Source organism: Erpetoichthys calabaricus, chromosome 9 (genome assembly GCF_900747795.2).
Source record: "Erpetoichthys calabaricus chromosome 9, fErpCal1.3, whole genome shotgun sequence".
NCBI classification, from domain to species: domain Eukaryota; kingdom Metazoa; phylum Chordata; class Cladistia; order Polypteriformes; family Polypteridae; genus Erpetoichthys; species Erpetoichthys calabaricus.
Genome location: NC_041402.2, coordinates 92,270,132 through 92,287,111, shown reverse-complemented (window position 1 = coordinate 92,287,111; position 16,980 = coordinate 92,270,132). Strand labels below are relative to the sequence as shown.

The window sequence follows — 16,980 nt, the reverse complement described above, 5'->3', positions numbered from 1 at the left end:
CCCCCATAACACCCCCAGATCGACTAATAAGTTGTCATGCAAAAGTAATAACAAAAGGTACGAAGGAGCAAGGCGCCGACTAGACAGTATTGCCAGTAATTTGGTTTCACTTCAAGCAACAGCATGTTGAACACAGTCCACGACATTATTTCTTTTCACCTGTTTTTTTTTTTCCTGTACAGTTCTTAATATGTTCAGTTCATTCTACATCCCTTGTAAATATTCAACCTGTAAAAGTAAATGTTGTATGTAATATGTTAAAGTTCAGTTAATATTGCTTTTACTCTAAAACCTCCAAAGTTTTGTGACAGGACAAGATTACAGATCAAAGTATAACATTTAATTCTGCTTGAAGCTACCTTTTTTACAGGATGTACTATCGAGTGAAAGCATATTTATATCCCCAACTTCACATTATTTCTACTAATTACCTGTTTGAATTCAAATGAATACAGTTTCCTGTAATTTTTCTCCAATGTGCATCAAAAAAAATAAGATCAGTCGCTTGGAAAACGAGAATGTTTTAATCCTTGCAATTGTATGTAGTATGTTCAAAAGTAAGGAGCTCCTCGAACCAATAATATTAACCCCAGTAAACAAAAATACCAAATATTGTATACAGAGAAGTACTCAGTGGCCAATGTCCTAGGAAATTTACCTAGTAATTTTAATAGTATGTAAAACCAGGTAACAATACTAGTCTAATATACAAAGCTCTAAGTGGATGCGTGTGCATTTTTATATAATTCCACACCCTTGGTCCAATCTCAACAAAACTTTGCATACACATCCCACTTTGTCAGGGAGAGATTCTAAACTACTTTGGAACATAACATTTTGACCCATGGGGTACCTTTGGGGGGAGGGTTTTTCCTTTTTACTACATTTGAGATTTAAGGACAATGCCTTTTCCTGGATTTTGAGCCTGGAAATAGATTAATTTAATTTGTCTTTGGGTGTGTACTTTTTAAGAAACTTATTTTACAGAAGTTAAATAATTCTGCCTTGCTTACCTGGGCAACACCAGGTGCTGCCACTAGTAAGAAACTGAGATTCTGGAATGTATCTATGTTTTTTAACTGAGATATTGCTTTATTTTTATTTGTGTATGTATCTACTAATAAAATAAAAAAATTATTCAAAAACATTTGAATTATTGAATCATGTTTAGAAACCTCTGCCTTAATTTTTATTATAGGATATTATGGATTCTGATGCTCTGTTGGATGAAGATGATTTAAAGAAACCAGACCCAGCATCACTTAGGGTTGCTGGATGTGGAACTGGTCAGAAGAAGAAAGCCTGTAAAAATTGGTGAGTGGTGTAAAAAAATTAACTGAGTCAGCAGTATGTATAGTTACGTTGATAGAATAAGCATAATAAAGAACTGCCTGTCTTTTGTTTAGGTTTCTTCATCCTCCTCCTACATATATAATGTTTTAGATGTTATGGTGATATAAAATTTTTTTTCGGAGACCAGATGATGGGTTGTCAATATGAGATCCGGAAGAAACTATTCTAGAGAGTGAAGACATTTGGGTCCCTCTTGGAAGTGTGAAAGCTAATTAACTAGACACATATTTCCCTCTAAATATGAGTTAGTACAAGTTGTCGTCAACTTACTATCACATTTGGTTCCAGCAGACCGGTTGTAAGTCGATGTGGACATAAGATGGACCTGTATATGTATTCAGACCCAACTGTTTGTATAGAAGTACTAGGGGGCTTTGCCCCCTGCTCGCTTCGCTCGCCCACCCCCTCCCAAAGGGCGTGCCACGCTCCAGCCACTTTGCATCTCTGCTGCTCGTGTTGTCAAAGGGGAGTGTGGGCTGAATGCACGCTGAGGAAATGCCGTCTGATCAGCTACTGTCTTTCTGTTGCTGCTGCCACGCTGTGTGTTCTGCTTATCGTGCTGCGCGTCGATCATTTAAAAGCCTGTACAGCAGATGTCCTTTTATCTCACTGCCTTGTCTCATGTGACGTTAAAGTGTCTCTCGGGGACATCTTTCGAGAAGATCACGTATCATCACCTTCCAAGATTTTTTTTTTTTATAATAGAGAGATCATAAGTCCCTTAATTCACATTGTTTGTTTTATATTCTCCTTTGTCATCATTCTTAGCACATTGTATAGATTTTCTATTTTTTTTTTTGTAGATTTTTTTTATATTTTATTAGCTTGATTCATTATTACTGTTGCTCGCATGGTGCTGAACCTTTAACAACTTCACAAACCCTTTTGTTGTCTGCATTATGTTATGTCATCAGTGTAACTGTGAGAGGAGGAATTGTGCCAGCAGAGTCAACCTGTTAATAATAAACATTAATAGATAAAGGAGTTCTGTGTGGTTTCATTACCCTTTCGTGGTGGTTTGTACAAAGCGGCACATCTTGAGTCACAAAGCAGAAGCTTTGGAGGTTAACCGGATTGTAAGATAGAGCACAGCAGTACAGCATGTGCAGTAAGCACCAGTTATAATGGGATAACTTTATGTCACATGCAATCGCATTTGCTTTCTTTCCTGCCACATACTGCTTGATCACCTTCATTTTTGTGTCAAGGTCAATTGATTTTTTTCCCCCCTATAATTGTAAGACAAATGTAATTGAATGTAGTCGAAACCACTGTATCACAGCATACAGAACTAGCTTGGCAAAAGTTGTCATTTGCTTATGAGACGCAGTAGTGGTCGAATGTACATAAGATGCATAGGCTGTAAGTTCACAACTACCTGTAGTGGGTGGTGTTTTGTGAGATCTTCCAGTACAGACCAGTAAACATACATTAACTGCTGGTACTCCTAATGGCAGAATATTTTTGAAGCTCTTTGATGTTTTTCCATTGGTATACTACATTGTATCAGTTAGATGTGCATCCTGTTTATATACAGTAATCCCTCCTCCATCGCGGGGGTTGCGTTCCAAAACCCCCCGCGAAAGGTGAAAATCCGCGAAGTAGAAACCATATGTTCATATGGTTATTTTTATATATTTTAAGCCCTTATAAACTCTCCCACACTATTATAAACATTTCCCGCACAATTATACAGCATAAACCCTTTGTATTCTCTTAGATATTAGGTAAGATTCGTTGAAATTATGTATGTAAACACAGTTTATATACAGTAAAACCTAAATATTATTTTAAAGATATCGAGCGTCTCCGATATCACATATGTTACAGCCATTACGACAGACAGGCCACCAGCAATAAATACGTACAATGCAAGAAAAATTGTATACAGTAAAATGTGTGTACAGTGACACTAAACTATGTACATGTAATAAGTACTATACGTAGATAATTAATTATGGTTACTCACCAACAATGACACTTGCCCGATAACGATGAGTTTAATTTTACTGCACAACAAAGAAGAGTGTTACAGCTCTTCTAAAGGAGCCTCTTCAGGCGACTGTGTAGCACCGCCGTTGTTCTCCTTCCGGCAGTCTTCAATCCAAATCCCTAAAGCAGATTCCATCCAGACTACTGCCTTATAACGTCCACTTGCAACTCGTTTTGCGCCCTGCTTAAAGGACACTGCTTTTCCTCCTTTTTAAATAAAAAGAATCGTGGACTCATTGATGCCACAGTGGTGTCCTGCAGCGGTGTAGCTGTTCCCTTCCTTCAACATATCCAAAACGTTTACCTTTTCTGCAATCATTTGCATCTTCTGTTGGCGCTTGGACACGGCCCCTGAAGCAGTAGCAGGAGCACATTGATGCTGAATGAGTGAGATGAGACTTCCTGGTTAATGCAGCACTCCGTCGCTGAGCCAATCAGCACACAGGAACTTAACTGTGTGCTCTGATTAGGTAGCTTCTCAGTCATCCGCCAATAACGTCCCTTGTATGAAATCAACTGGGCAAACTAACTGAGGAAGAATGTACCAGAAGTAAAAAGACCCATTGTCCGCAGAAACCCGTGAAGCAGTGAAAAATCCGCGTTATATATTTAGATATGCTTACATGTAAAATCCGCGATAGAGTGAAGCCGCGAAAGTCGAAGCGCGATATAGCGAGGGATTACTGTATGTTACTTAGGCCATTTAAAAGTTTTCAAAAGTGTATTGTCAGACATTTAACAAATACAAAACAGTGTTGAAACATAAAAAGGGAAATACAATGCAGTTTATATAAAATTTACATTTTTCCTATATTGTACTATTTTCTATATTTTAGAATACTAGTAAAGATAGGAGTTTCAAGAGTATGAAATAACAAATTTGGAATATACAGTGACCACAACCATCTTAAACTTTCACAAATTTTAAATTTGTAGCCACCCTTCCATGTCTCAGACCTGTGGTTAGAATAAGGTTACCAAACTTTTGATGTTGTAAATATGACTAAAGGAGGTTGCACTCAGTAAGGATACCTGGCTATAAAAATTTCTTCTCCAATGCCCTACTAATTTAGGTGAACCTGGAAAATGGCAGTTAACCCAGCAGAGACTGAGAAAGACTGGCAGACAGGCGTCCTTTGCCTTGATGAGAGTGTGTAAATTCCTTGCATTGAGGTGGCTACCTGGGATTTTGTCCAACAGTCTTGAGGGAGTTCCTACTCGTGCTGAGCACTGGTTGACGTTTTTCCTTCTGTCTCTGGTATAACTCATCCCAAACCATCTCTCTCTTGGGTTAGTTTGATTGACTTTAGAGGCCAAATCATCTGAGGTCATGTCATATTGTTTTTCAAACTTTCTGATGTCACAAAGTTTTTCCCATGTAAATGTCTTTGCGACCCACCGTGGGGTCCCCCTTGCTTAATTGAGTGCCATCTTCAGTAGGATTAGGTTGTCCGTATTGGTGAATAGAGTGCAAACATCATACTGTTCACTCTGGGTGTATGGAGTGCGAGTGTCATAGAAGTGATCCAGTCGTGACCAATTATCATTATAAACAATAACTAATCATTGCCCATTGGTGACAGCCTGTGACATAAAAGTGGGTCACGATCCCATACTTGAAAAACAGTACTCTGGCACTTCTTTGTCAAATAGTCTTGTTGAAAAACTGCACACTGCTATCATAAGAGTGCTGGCCAAGTAAGCCTTTCATTTCTAAGTATGAAAATTGTATTTCCAGTTTGTAATTCCTTATCAAACTATGCTGCTTTTCTTATATTAAAATGTCATTAAAACCATTTGATGTATGTAAGCACTGAATCATGCTGTGCCACATCACACCATGCTACTGCTTGCAGTTTCACGTGGGGAAACACCCTAACTATTCGATCAAATGTCACTGTTACATTCTGTTGTTTTTAGTAATTTTTGACTTGAATGCGAAAATTGTGCTCTCTGGGTTGATCGGACACTATGTGTTGTCCCCTGAGTTGTGGTTAAAAATTTTAACCATTTGACAGTCCTAATAAATACATATTGTATGAAAAAGGTTCCTTCTTTATTGTTGACTAGCAAAATACCCGCGCTTCGCAGCTGAGAAGTAGTGTGTTAAAGAGGTTATGAAAAAGAAAAGGAAACATTTTAAAAATAACGTAACATGATTGTCAATGTAATTGTGTTGTCAATGTTATGAGTGTTGCTGTCATATATATATATATATATATATATATATATACATATACACATATCTACATATATACATATAAACATATCTACATATATACATATAAACATATATATATAATATATATATACACATCCACATATATATACATATATATACACACATCCACATATATATATATATATACACATACATACACACAGACATATACATATACACATACATACATACATACATATATACATACACACACACACAGACACATATCTACATATATATATTTACATATCTACTGTATATATATATATATATATATATATATATATATATATATATATATATATATATATATATATATATACTAGCAAAATACCCGCGCTTCGCAGCGGAGAAGTAGTGTGTTAAAGAGGTTATGAAAAAGTAAAGGAAACATTTTAAAAATAACGTAACATGATTGTCAATGTAATTGTGTTGTCATTGTTATGAGTGTTGCTGTCATATATATATACATATACACATATACACACACACATATACAGATATATTATATATACATATACACATATATTTTTTATATATATATTTTTTATATATATATATATATATATATATATATATATATATACACATACATACATACATATACACACATAGATGCACTTACAATAACATAGAAATCAATATAAACAACATTAACATCATTATCATATGAGAATATGAAGTAATATATAAGAAGCACATTTCATATAAATATAAATTATTAAACAGTAAAATCTTCTTCTATAATTTGCTACCGTGGCTTTTCGTTGGTCTGTCCAGGATTTTAAATCACCTGTAGCTTGCAAACCGTTTCACCTATTGACTTGAAATCTGTTACACATATAATACGTCACGTCTGCTATCCGCTTTATGGGTGATGATTGTATTACTCTTTTTATGTTTATTTTATTTTAGAATCAACTCCTATGTGCGCACACCAGGGCAGCCGTGGGCAGATGCGTATGGTGTATTCACTCCATGTTATCGTGCATTGCGCTGTCACTGGTATTTTGATAAAAGAATTTGAACAATATATAAGAAGCGTATAAATTATTAAACAGTAAAACATTAACATTTAAGAAGTAAAGTTACATTGAGTACTACTGCAGTGCCTTCGGGTATACCTCATTTTTTGTTTGCCCATTACATGCTTAAATGTATACATTTTTTGGTGTACCTACCCGAGAACACGCGACATATAACCGAGCGTGGGAGAAGCATGGATTTTAAACACGCGTTGAGTTCATCTGCTGGTCTCCCTCGTGGAATAACTGGTAATGTTTGACTAAAATGTACAGCGAGTAAAACGACATCACCTCCTTTTTTTTTTTTTACGATCTCTGAGATCTTGCTTTTTTCGGTTCAAGGCTTCATAAGCTCTTTTATGTGCCATGGTGTACTTAATAAGTACTAATTATCCCAAACCATCATCTTTGAATGTTGCAAGACTTTCGCCTTGTATGTAGATCGGGGTAATTACATTCATTGCATTCCTAGTCTGAATCACAATCTGATTGTATGGGTGGTTACCTGGCACTGTAGGGTTGCCACCCGTCCTTTAAAATACGGAATCGTGCCGCGTTTGAGAATGAAATTGCGCGTCCCGTTTTGAATCAATACTGGACGGGATTTATCCCGTATTTTTTTTTATCATTTTTTTTTTAAAGCAGCGTCTCATGCAAATCATCCCACACGCATTTTATGAAGATGCCTCCTTTCCTACTTTTGATTGGGTAATACTTGATGTCATCGTTAGTTTGATTGGTCTTTTTAACTGTCCAGTGAGGAGGGCGTGTCTTTTAAGTACAGTCTGCAAAGTGTTGGCACTGAGATGTGGCGTCAGCACCATAGTTGAAGCCCCTAACGTTGCGGTCAGCAAGTCGGCTAACATCCGCCATGTGCCGTCTTTCAGTTGCGAGAAGCAGATCATAGAATGGTTGAAACTGTTGCCCTTAACGTTGCGCCACGGCGTGTGGTTCGTTTATACCTCGTGTCTTCTCATTAAACTTTTATCTCGCGAATATGTTATTGCAATCCGCAGCGGGAGCGTTTCTATAAACTTAATTTAAACTTACGTTTTACACCGTGCTTTGTTTCCCTTATGAACATGCTTGTATGCTTCACTTGCTCCGTTCTCAATTGTTTAATTAATTTTTTGCTCTTCGCTGTTTCCGGCTGTTCCTCCATTTCCCCCTACTTCGTTCTTTTATCTCGCGAATATGTTATTGTAATCCTTAACGGGAGCGTTTCAATAAACTGATTGAAAATAGTTTTGCATTTACCTTTTTAGTAAAAGGCAAGCTTTTAAGCCTGAGAAATCACCCCGTAAATGCACACGTTTAATTGCACATGTGTTAATATGTATGGTTACACAGTATTAAAAGACAGTGAACAACGTCAGTTACCTTTGTTCCCGCGTTTGATAAAAGGTGAGCTTTTAAGCCTGAGAAATCACCCCGTAAATGCACACGTTTAATTGCACGTGTTAATATGTATGCTTACACAGTATTAAAAGACAGTCAAAAATTAACGTCATTTACCTTCGTTCCCGCGTGTGACTCGTGCTGTAAATCTCTTCCTTGTTTTTAGTTCACGTGATTACGTAGGAGGCGTGATGACGCGATACGTGACTCCGCCTCCTCCATTACAGTGTATGGACAAAAAATATGTTCCAGTTATGACCATTACGCTTTGAATTTCGAAATGAAACCTGCCTAACTTTTGTAAGTAAGCTGTAAGGAATGAGCCTGCCAAATTTCAGCCTTCCACCTACACGGGAAGTTGGAGAATTAGTGATGAGTCAGTCAGTCAGTCAGTCAGTGAGTGAGTCAGTCAGTGAGGGCTTTGCCTTTTATTATTATAGATATTGTGATATGTGGCCGGCTTGTCATTCCGGCCAATACCCCCAGGCCGCCAGGTGGAGCTTTCCCTGCAGCATGGACATGCCCCGAGTTCCAGCAGGGACTCATGGACTATGTAGTTTTTATGCACAGCCCTGCTGGATGCCTTGGGGACCACCAGGAGTCGCTGTAGGGAAACCCGGGGACTCTTATATGCCCTATGATCCGGAAATACGTCATAATCCCAGGACAGGAGGAAACGGTGTACTTCCGGGTTAAAGAAAAGGACTGTTTACCCTGACCCGGAAGTAATATGGACTTGTGGGTTGTACCAGGAACCCCTTCCGGGTCAGGGAGTATAAAGGACTATGGGAAAGCCCAGTACGCCGAGCTGAGCTGGGAGGTAGGGTGGCGACGTGTCTGGGAGTGGTGATATTGTGTATGGATTATTGTTTATTGATTACTTATATGAGTGTTGTAGTGTATAGGGTGCTTGGTGCACATATTTGTCTAAATAAAAGGATTATTTGGACTTTTATATGGTGTCTGACGTCTGCTCAGAGGGTTCAAGGGGTCACGGAGACCTTAATCTCTCACAATATATATATACTGTATATATACATATCTACTTATTGGCTCCTGTATTTAGGATATAGCGGGTTGGATAATGGATGGATGGACATCTGTATGCATAGCCCTATTTGCCCGTTTTCGTTTTTTTTCTTTCTTCAGTAATATTTCAGTAAACCCGGAGCTTGTTAGTTCAAATCCTGGTACTGACACCACTGTGTGACCCTGAGGAAGTCACTTCACCTGCCTGTGCTGCAAAAAACAAAAGTAATGTAACAAATTGTACCTCAGATGTTGTAAGTTGCTGGAATAAAGGCATAAGTAAAATAGATAAATATGTATTATACACATAGGAACTATTCATTTATTTTCAGTTAAGTCATCTGCAGCAAACTTTTATAAATGAGGGTTTCTCATTTTTAGATAGTGCAAACTGTTTCTTCTTCATTGACGTTTTCTCTTGGAGAGCTTTTTTCATTTCATTGAAAATTAAAGCAGCAGCTGCCAAAATATGTAGCTTTCTTATTAATTTTTCAACATTGTGTAAAATAAATTTATAAAGTAACATAAAAGGTTTAAATACTGGTTATCCTTTTACACTAAAATATTACTAAAGAGATACAAAAAAAGTAAAATGGATATGTTCTTTTTCTTTAAGGAGATTAAATATTACTGAAGAAAGAAAAAAAAAAAATTAAACAGCCAAATGGGGCTATGCATACGAACTTCAAAGGTTTAAATAAAACAGAAATATATATTTTATTTTCACTTGCTTAACTTGTGGAGGGTGTATCCTGTAGCAAAGCCCTGACTTTTTTTGTGAAAGCCCGTTTCAGTCAATAAGTCTTAAAAAAACGTGTAAAGATATTGACAATAAGCTAAGCAAACCCAGGAAGACATGGAATCGTTTAAATCAAGTATCATTACATCTTCCTTTCTTAAAGAGAAGTAAGGCAGTACTTATAAGCTTACATATTTATATATAGACATACATACATATATATATATATATATATATATATATATATATATATATATATATATATATATATATATGTATCTATATCCGAAGCCGTGCAAGCACACTCTTGAGAATGCAACGTATAGTTGTACAGAAGAAAAGCAATCTTGCCTCAAATGAATGGCAACCTTTTGTAGGTCTATGAACTTAATTTAAACTTTAGGTTTACACGGTGCTTTCTTTCCGAAGTACCTGCACTCATGAATATGTCTGTATGTGTCAGTCGGTCAAATCCATGCGCTTCACACCGGCGAAGTACCGCTTTTAAATTTTTATTAAGAAGAAAATAAAACCTTTTTAAATTGAGGGAAAATATACTAATAACAGTTTGTTAAGGATCTGTTTTTTTGTGAAGCTGCCTTCACTCGAGTGATCACTTCGACCTGACTTGGTGGCCAACTATAAGCGTTACCTGGTAGGTAATCACCCATACAATCAGATTGTGAATCAGACTACGAATGGCGTGAATGTAATTACCCCGATCTACATGTTGTCAAATAAACAAACCACACGCCGTGGCGCGGAATGTAATTACCCCGATCTACATGTTGTCAAATAAACGAACCACACGGCGTGGCGCAATTTTAGGGGCTTTGCCTGTAGCGCTGACATCTGAGGTTCGATTCCCGTAAGGGAGTGAAGTGAGTGGCTGGTTACCTACCAGGTAACGCTTATGGTTGGCCAGCAAGTGAGGTAACATCAGCCATAGTGCCTTCAGTTGTGAGAAGCAGATCATAGAATAGTTGAAAATAGTTTACTGTCAAATAATGCAAAGAGTACGCGACACGTCTTTCCCCCTTATTCTTGGCTCATCAGGCGTATACACTCACTGCACTTGCTTACGGTAATCGAACCTCGGACGTCAGCGCTAGAGGGGCTTAGCAGCGGTGAAGTATTCGTTTTAAATTTTAATTAAGAACAAAAGAAAACCTCAGAGGTTCGATTCCCGTAAGGGAGTGAAGTGAGAGGCTGGTTACCTACCAGGTAACGCTTATGGTTGGCCAGCAAGAGACGTAACATCAGCCACGGTGCCTTCAGTTGTGAGAAGCAGATCATAGAATGATTGAAAATAGTTTTGCATTTAACTTTTTAGTAAAAGGCGAGCTTTTAAGCCTGAGAAATCACCCCGTAAATGCACACGTTTAATTGCACATGTGTTAATATGTATGCTTACACAGTATTAAAAGACACTCAAAAATTAACGTCATTTACCTTCGTTCCCGCGTTTGACTCGTGCTGTTCTCTTCCTTGTTTTTAGTTCACATGATTACGTAGGAGGCGTGATGACGCGATATGTGACTCCGCCTCCTCCATTAGAGTATATGGACAAAAAACATGTTCCAGTTATGACCATTACGTGTAGAATTTCGAAATGAAACCTGCCTAACTTTTGTAAGTAAGCTGTAAGGAATGAGCCTGCCAAATTTCAGCCTTCCACCTACACGGGAAGTTTGAGAATTAGTGATGAGTCAGTCAGTCAGTCAGTCAGTGAGGGCTTTGCCTTTTATTAATATGTATAGATATATATATATACACCAGCTGAAATACCCAGCGTTGCCTGGGAGGAAAAAAAAAGTTGTTTTTTTTTAATTGTTTGAGAAAAATATAATTAGAAAAAACACAAGTTTAAAAATAAAAATAAATATGAGTCGGTTGTTGAAACCCAAAAAAGCGATCATAATATCAGACCCCAACTTATACGCCCGTTCAAAAATGCAACACTTAAATTTTTTGCCTCCTCTAATCTTGCATCAATTTCTCAGATGCATTGAATTATGTGGCAGCAGCGCAGTTACCATTTTCTTTTGCGACTTCAAAGACATTTAATTTAAAATCAGCTTCATATTTTCTTCTGATCGAACGCTACATTGTAGATAAGGGATGGTCTTACGATAAAAGTGTATGAGGGTGTGAGATACAAAAAACACAAAACAGTGCAAATGTTGCTTCGGAATAGTTCGGGTATTAGCGTGTGGTCACGTAGGCATAATAGAGAAAGAGAGAGAGAGGTTAGGAGTACGCGCTGATACAGCACATTGCCTCACCTACAAAAAAAGGCAGTGTGTTCTGTGGTTACTCTCTCAGGTGGGCATTAGCATATCATAATCTGTTAGATCAATAGCGAGAGTTTTCCACTTTCGACTTGGACAACAGACAGTATAAAATACCATAATACCACGTAGCTCTGATCGCTCTCTCTCAAAAACGTTAAACGTTACTCCTTAACAATCTGTAGATGATAATGTCTGTTGAACACACAGGTATCGCTAGCTAAGTGGAGGCAAGGTGCACTGCAACACGTGGCGAGACGTGGAGTAACTGGAACAGAGGCTGGCGAGTGAATGAGGAAGGCCCCCGCCCCATGCTCTGAGCCCACAGGCACTCTGTTGGATTTGCATAAATACATCGATACCGCAAGTGAACTATGGTACTTAGTGTGACTATTTGAGACTTACTTTTCTGTTCAGGTACCCATTTCATTTATGTAATCCGCGGATTCACCGCTATTTTTTGTTCGTTTATTACGATTATAGTTATTTATTGATTCCCTTCTTTAGCTGACTGCCTGCTCATATAAGGTGCTCCGCTTTTTTTTTTTTTTTTGAACAGGTTTGATTCATCCAAGTGATCACTCGGGCTCCATTCATTCACTTCACGGGAGCCGCTCTCTCGCTTCTTATTCTTTCGCTGCCTCCTCAATTGTGTAATGAATGTTTTCTTCAGCGCTCTTTCGTGCTCTTGTTTTTTACGTACTGCCTTCACAGTCAGTTCACGTGATTGCGTGGGAGGCGTGATGATGCGACACGCAACTCCGTCTCCTACGGCCATCTTGCTGCCTTCCATTACAGTATATGGACAAAAAAGAGGTTCCAGTTATGACCATTACGTGTAGAATATCGAAATGAAACCTGCCTAACTTTTGTAAGTAAGCTGTAAGGAATGAGCCTGCCAAATTTCAGCCTTCTACCTACACGGGAAGTTGGAGAATTAGTGATGAGTCAGTCAGTGAGGGCTTTGCCTTTTATTAGTATAGATGTATGTATATATACGTATATGTATATATATGTATGTGTATATATACGTATATGTATATATATATGTATGTATATGTATATATATGTGTATATGTATGTATATATATATGTATATGTATATATGTGTATATGTGTATATGTATATGTATATGTGTATGTATATATATGTATATGTATATATGTGTATATGTATATGTATATATGTACATATATGTGTATATGTATATATGTGTATATATATATGTACATATATGTGTATATGTATATGTATATATATGTACGTATATATGTGTGTGTTTGTGATCTTTAAAGTATATTGTAAAATCTTGCAAGCTGTTACAGGCAATTAAGTTGTTTTGATGACTGACTTTAATGCAGCCTGCCTCTGTGTAGTAGATACATATCTCAACATTTTAACTTTTTGTGGAATTTTCATAGTTTGGTGTTTTTTTTTGTTTTTTTTTTTACCAGCACATGTGGCTTAGCTGAAGAACTGGAGCAAGAGAGCAAGAATTCAAATAAACAAGATCTTCCCAAATCAGCATGTGGAAATGTGAGCATTATCTTTCATTCAACTTCTTTATATTATTATGTTTTGCTTTTTTTCACATTGTGCATATTGTATATATTTACATTTTAAAAGACACATAATGCAAATCTTTTTTTTAAGCCACTTCAGTGTGGTGGAACTTTGTAGAGGTGAAAACGGGCCCGTTTGAAAATGCAGACTATAATCGCACTCTTGATTTTGTTGATGCTTATTATGTGGCCCTTGGATCCTGCACATTACAGCGTCTCATTCCCTGATTGGTCACTGTTCTTGGACAACAAACATTGTGCTTTTCTGTATGCATCTAAATTGTGTTTGCTTTTTACAATTTGAATGTTGCATACATGAGCAAAAAGCAGATTTACTGGTCACTGCAGTTTTCTGATAAATCCCATGGCTGGTGGTGTTACCATCTCTTAAAGGATTTTTATGTTGATGCACACATGCACAGTGTAGGCAAATGTCTATGTCATATGCATTTTCGGTAGTTTAAGTGTAGACGGAGACACTTTTGTGAACAATGTGAAGATCCAATTTTGAATGGAGATCGTTTTTGTTTCAAATTGATGTTAAATGAAGACATAGTAGTGGACACACAACCTTACTTGCATGAACTAATCAACATACAAACTGTTTCTGCTCTTCAGCACAATAATTTGTGAGTAGATCTATCTTACTTGGAAACTTCTGTCTTCCTTAAATGAAAAATTTCAGAATATAGTTTTACAACACTTTGTACCCATGGGAGATGCATAATTGAATACAGTTTTATCAAAAGTACTGCACAATAGATATAGGAAGGCTTTTATATAAAGGGACCAATAGGAAAATCACCATATAATAGATGGAAACACACTATATAATAAATAGTCAAAGGCTTTATATAAAATGTACACATTGTTGATTATCAAGATATACAGTGGAACCTCGGTTCACGACCATAATTCATTCCAAAACTCTGGTCGTAAACCGATTTGGTCGTGAACTGAAGCAATTTCCCTCATAGGATTGTATGTAAATACAATTAATCCGTTCCAGACCGTACGAACTGTATGTAAATATATTTTTTTTAAAGATTTTTAAGCACAAATATAGTTAATCACACCATAGAAAGCACATCGTAATAGTAAACTAAATGTAAAAACATTGAATAACACTGAGAAAACCTTGAACAACAGAGAAAACTAACATTGCAAGAGTTCACGCTAATAGCATTAGAACCCGATCGCTGTAAACACATTTTTTAAATGAGTTTTAAGCACAGGGAAAAAAATGAACATTTGAAAAAAGAGAAAAGTAACATTGCAACAATTCACGCTACAAACTGAAAAATGAACATTTGAAAAATCCGTAATACAAAAACTAACCATAAACCACCAAGAAAACTAACCTTGCATGAGTTGAGTTCTGGCGTGAAGTGAGGAGGAACTGGGTGGAGAACAATCCGGTCTCGTCGCAGTTGAAGACTTGTTGTGGGATGTAGCCTTCGTCCTCCACTAATTTTGTGAAATGTTTCACGAATTCTTTCGCAGCTTCAGCGTCGGAACTAGCAGCCTCTCCATGCCTTACCACACTATGAATGCCACTTCTCTTGCAAAACTTTTCAAACCATCCTGTACTGGCTTTAAATTCCTCACTTTCGCCACTCGTACAAGGGTAGTTTTGCAGCAAATCGCCATGAATCTTCCTGGCTTTCTCCCATAACATCGCCTCGCTTACGATATCCCCTGCAAGTTGCTTCTCGTTCAGCCACACTAGCAACAGTTTTTCCACCTCTTCCAGCACTTGAGGCCTCTGCCTGGTTAATGCTGTAACTCCTTTTGCAACATCAGCTGCTTTAATAGATTCTTTCTGCTTTAGAATAGTAAAAATCGTAGATTTTGACTTCTTGTACTCTGCGGCAAGATCAGTAACACGAATGCCACGCTCATACTTTTCAATAATTTCTTTCTTTACTTCGATTTCAATTTTCTGCAAAAGTTTCTTCTCACCACTCTTCACTTGCTTAGAAGCCATGGTTAACTGCAAAAGCACACGAAATACTGTAGAGCACAACGAGTTCACAGGTAAAGCACGCACGTTTGACTGAGAACAGTGAACAGGGAGAGGCTGAACACGTGCTTAAATACAGTAATCGGCACGTACGAACCGGAAGGGAAATGAAATAGAGCACAAAGAGTTCACAGCGAAAGCAAGCACGCACATCTGACCGAGAACAATGCAACACGTGCGGAAATCATCGGTGCGTACAAACCGAAAGGGAAACTGTCTTGTTCGTTTACCGAGTGTGTGGTCGTGAAACGAGGCAAAAGTTTGGCAAACTTTTTGGTCGTAAACCGATTTGTATGTGTACCGAGATGTTCGTGAACCAAGGTTCCACTGTATCAGGATGTTTTTATTTGTGTAAACTCTAAAGTTAGTTTAGTAACCACACTTTTCAAATCGGGCTTTTCAGAAAATCATTTTGTCAGATTTGTGACATTTACTGTTGTGAGTTTTGTTTCCTTTGGTATATGCAGGAGACATTAGCCAATTAATAATACTTACTGGAAAGGAATATTTATTGAATTAATCAAATTCAAATTTCAAATGTTTCAAACTACTGATGCTTTAATTTTCAGCATCTCCTTCATTTTTCTTTTTTGCATTTGTACAAACTTTAAGGCTACCTTTATGAATTTTAAGATTAATCCATTATTTCACTACTGCTGGTTGGAACAAAAACCTGCAGCCACAGGACTGAGATTGGGAAACACTGGTGTGGGGGAAAACATATAGATACAGAAGAGCAGATGGCTGAGGACAGAGCCCTAAGGAACTCCTTGTGTGACTGGCGCTGAGCTGGACCTGCTGTTGCCAAGACTAACAAATTCTGTCTTTTCAGTCAGATAGGACTTAACACTAGAATTACCAGAGCCTACGCAAAAACAAGAGGAGGGAGAGGTAATGAGACAGTGAAAAGTACTGCTTTATGATCAGAGAGTCCCAAATCACTGCTATAAGTGTTGCCAACAGATAAACCAAAAACTCAATAAACTATACAAATGTTGTGTTTGCTGATTAGTTTTCAGCAATAAAGTATATTGTTTTCCAGCTGTACTAACCAGGTGCATGCGTCTCAAAGGTATAGTTGAAACACTAACTAAATACATTTTATTTTGAAATGAATATATGGAGTAGCCCATCCTGTTACCATTGATGACTTGACATAGGTACTGAGACAACCACTTCATTTAAAAATATGGGTTGATTATTACTTACTAAATACTGGTACTGTGTGATACTCCGACAGAGTATTTTCAGGTGTTTCTAAATTAGACTGGCACGAGTAACGTGTGGATGTGTGGGTCGAGTGTGTGGCGCCTCATCAAGGTTGGTTCCAACCTCGAGCCTAGTGC

The 16,980-nt window shown here is 37.4% G+C and overlaps 1 protein-coding gene across 3 annotated transcripts in view; it reads left to right on the top strand.

Moving 5' to 3' along the window:
- ciapin1 (cytokine induced apoptosis inhibitor 1) overlaps window positions 1-16,980 on the top strand; it is a 91,561-nt gene that overhangs the window by 67,580 nt on the left and 7,001 nt on the right. For all 3 annotated transcript variants that reach the window (XM_051931838.1, XM_028809897.2, XM_051931837.1), the window contains exons 7-8: window positions 1,199-1,314; window positions 13,504-13,585. In XM_051931838.1, the coding sequence (XP_051787798.1) occupies window positions 1,199-1,314; window positions 13,504-13,585 (198 nt within the window). The remainder of the gene's footprint in view (window positions 1-1,198; window positions 1,315-13,503; window positions 13,586-16,980) is intronic.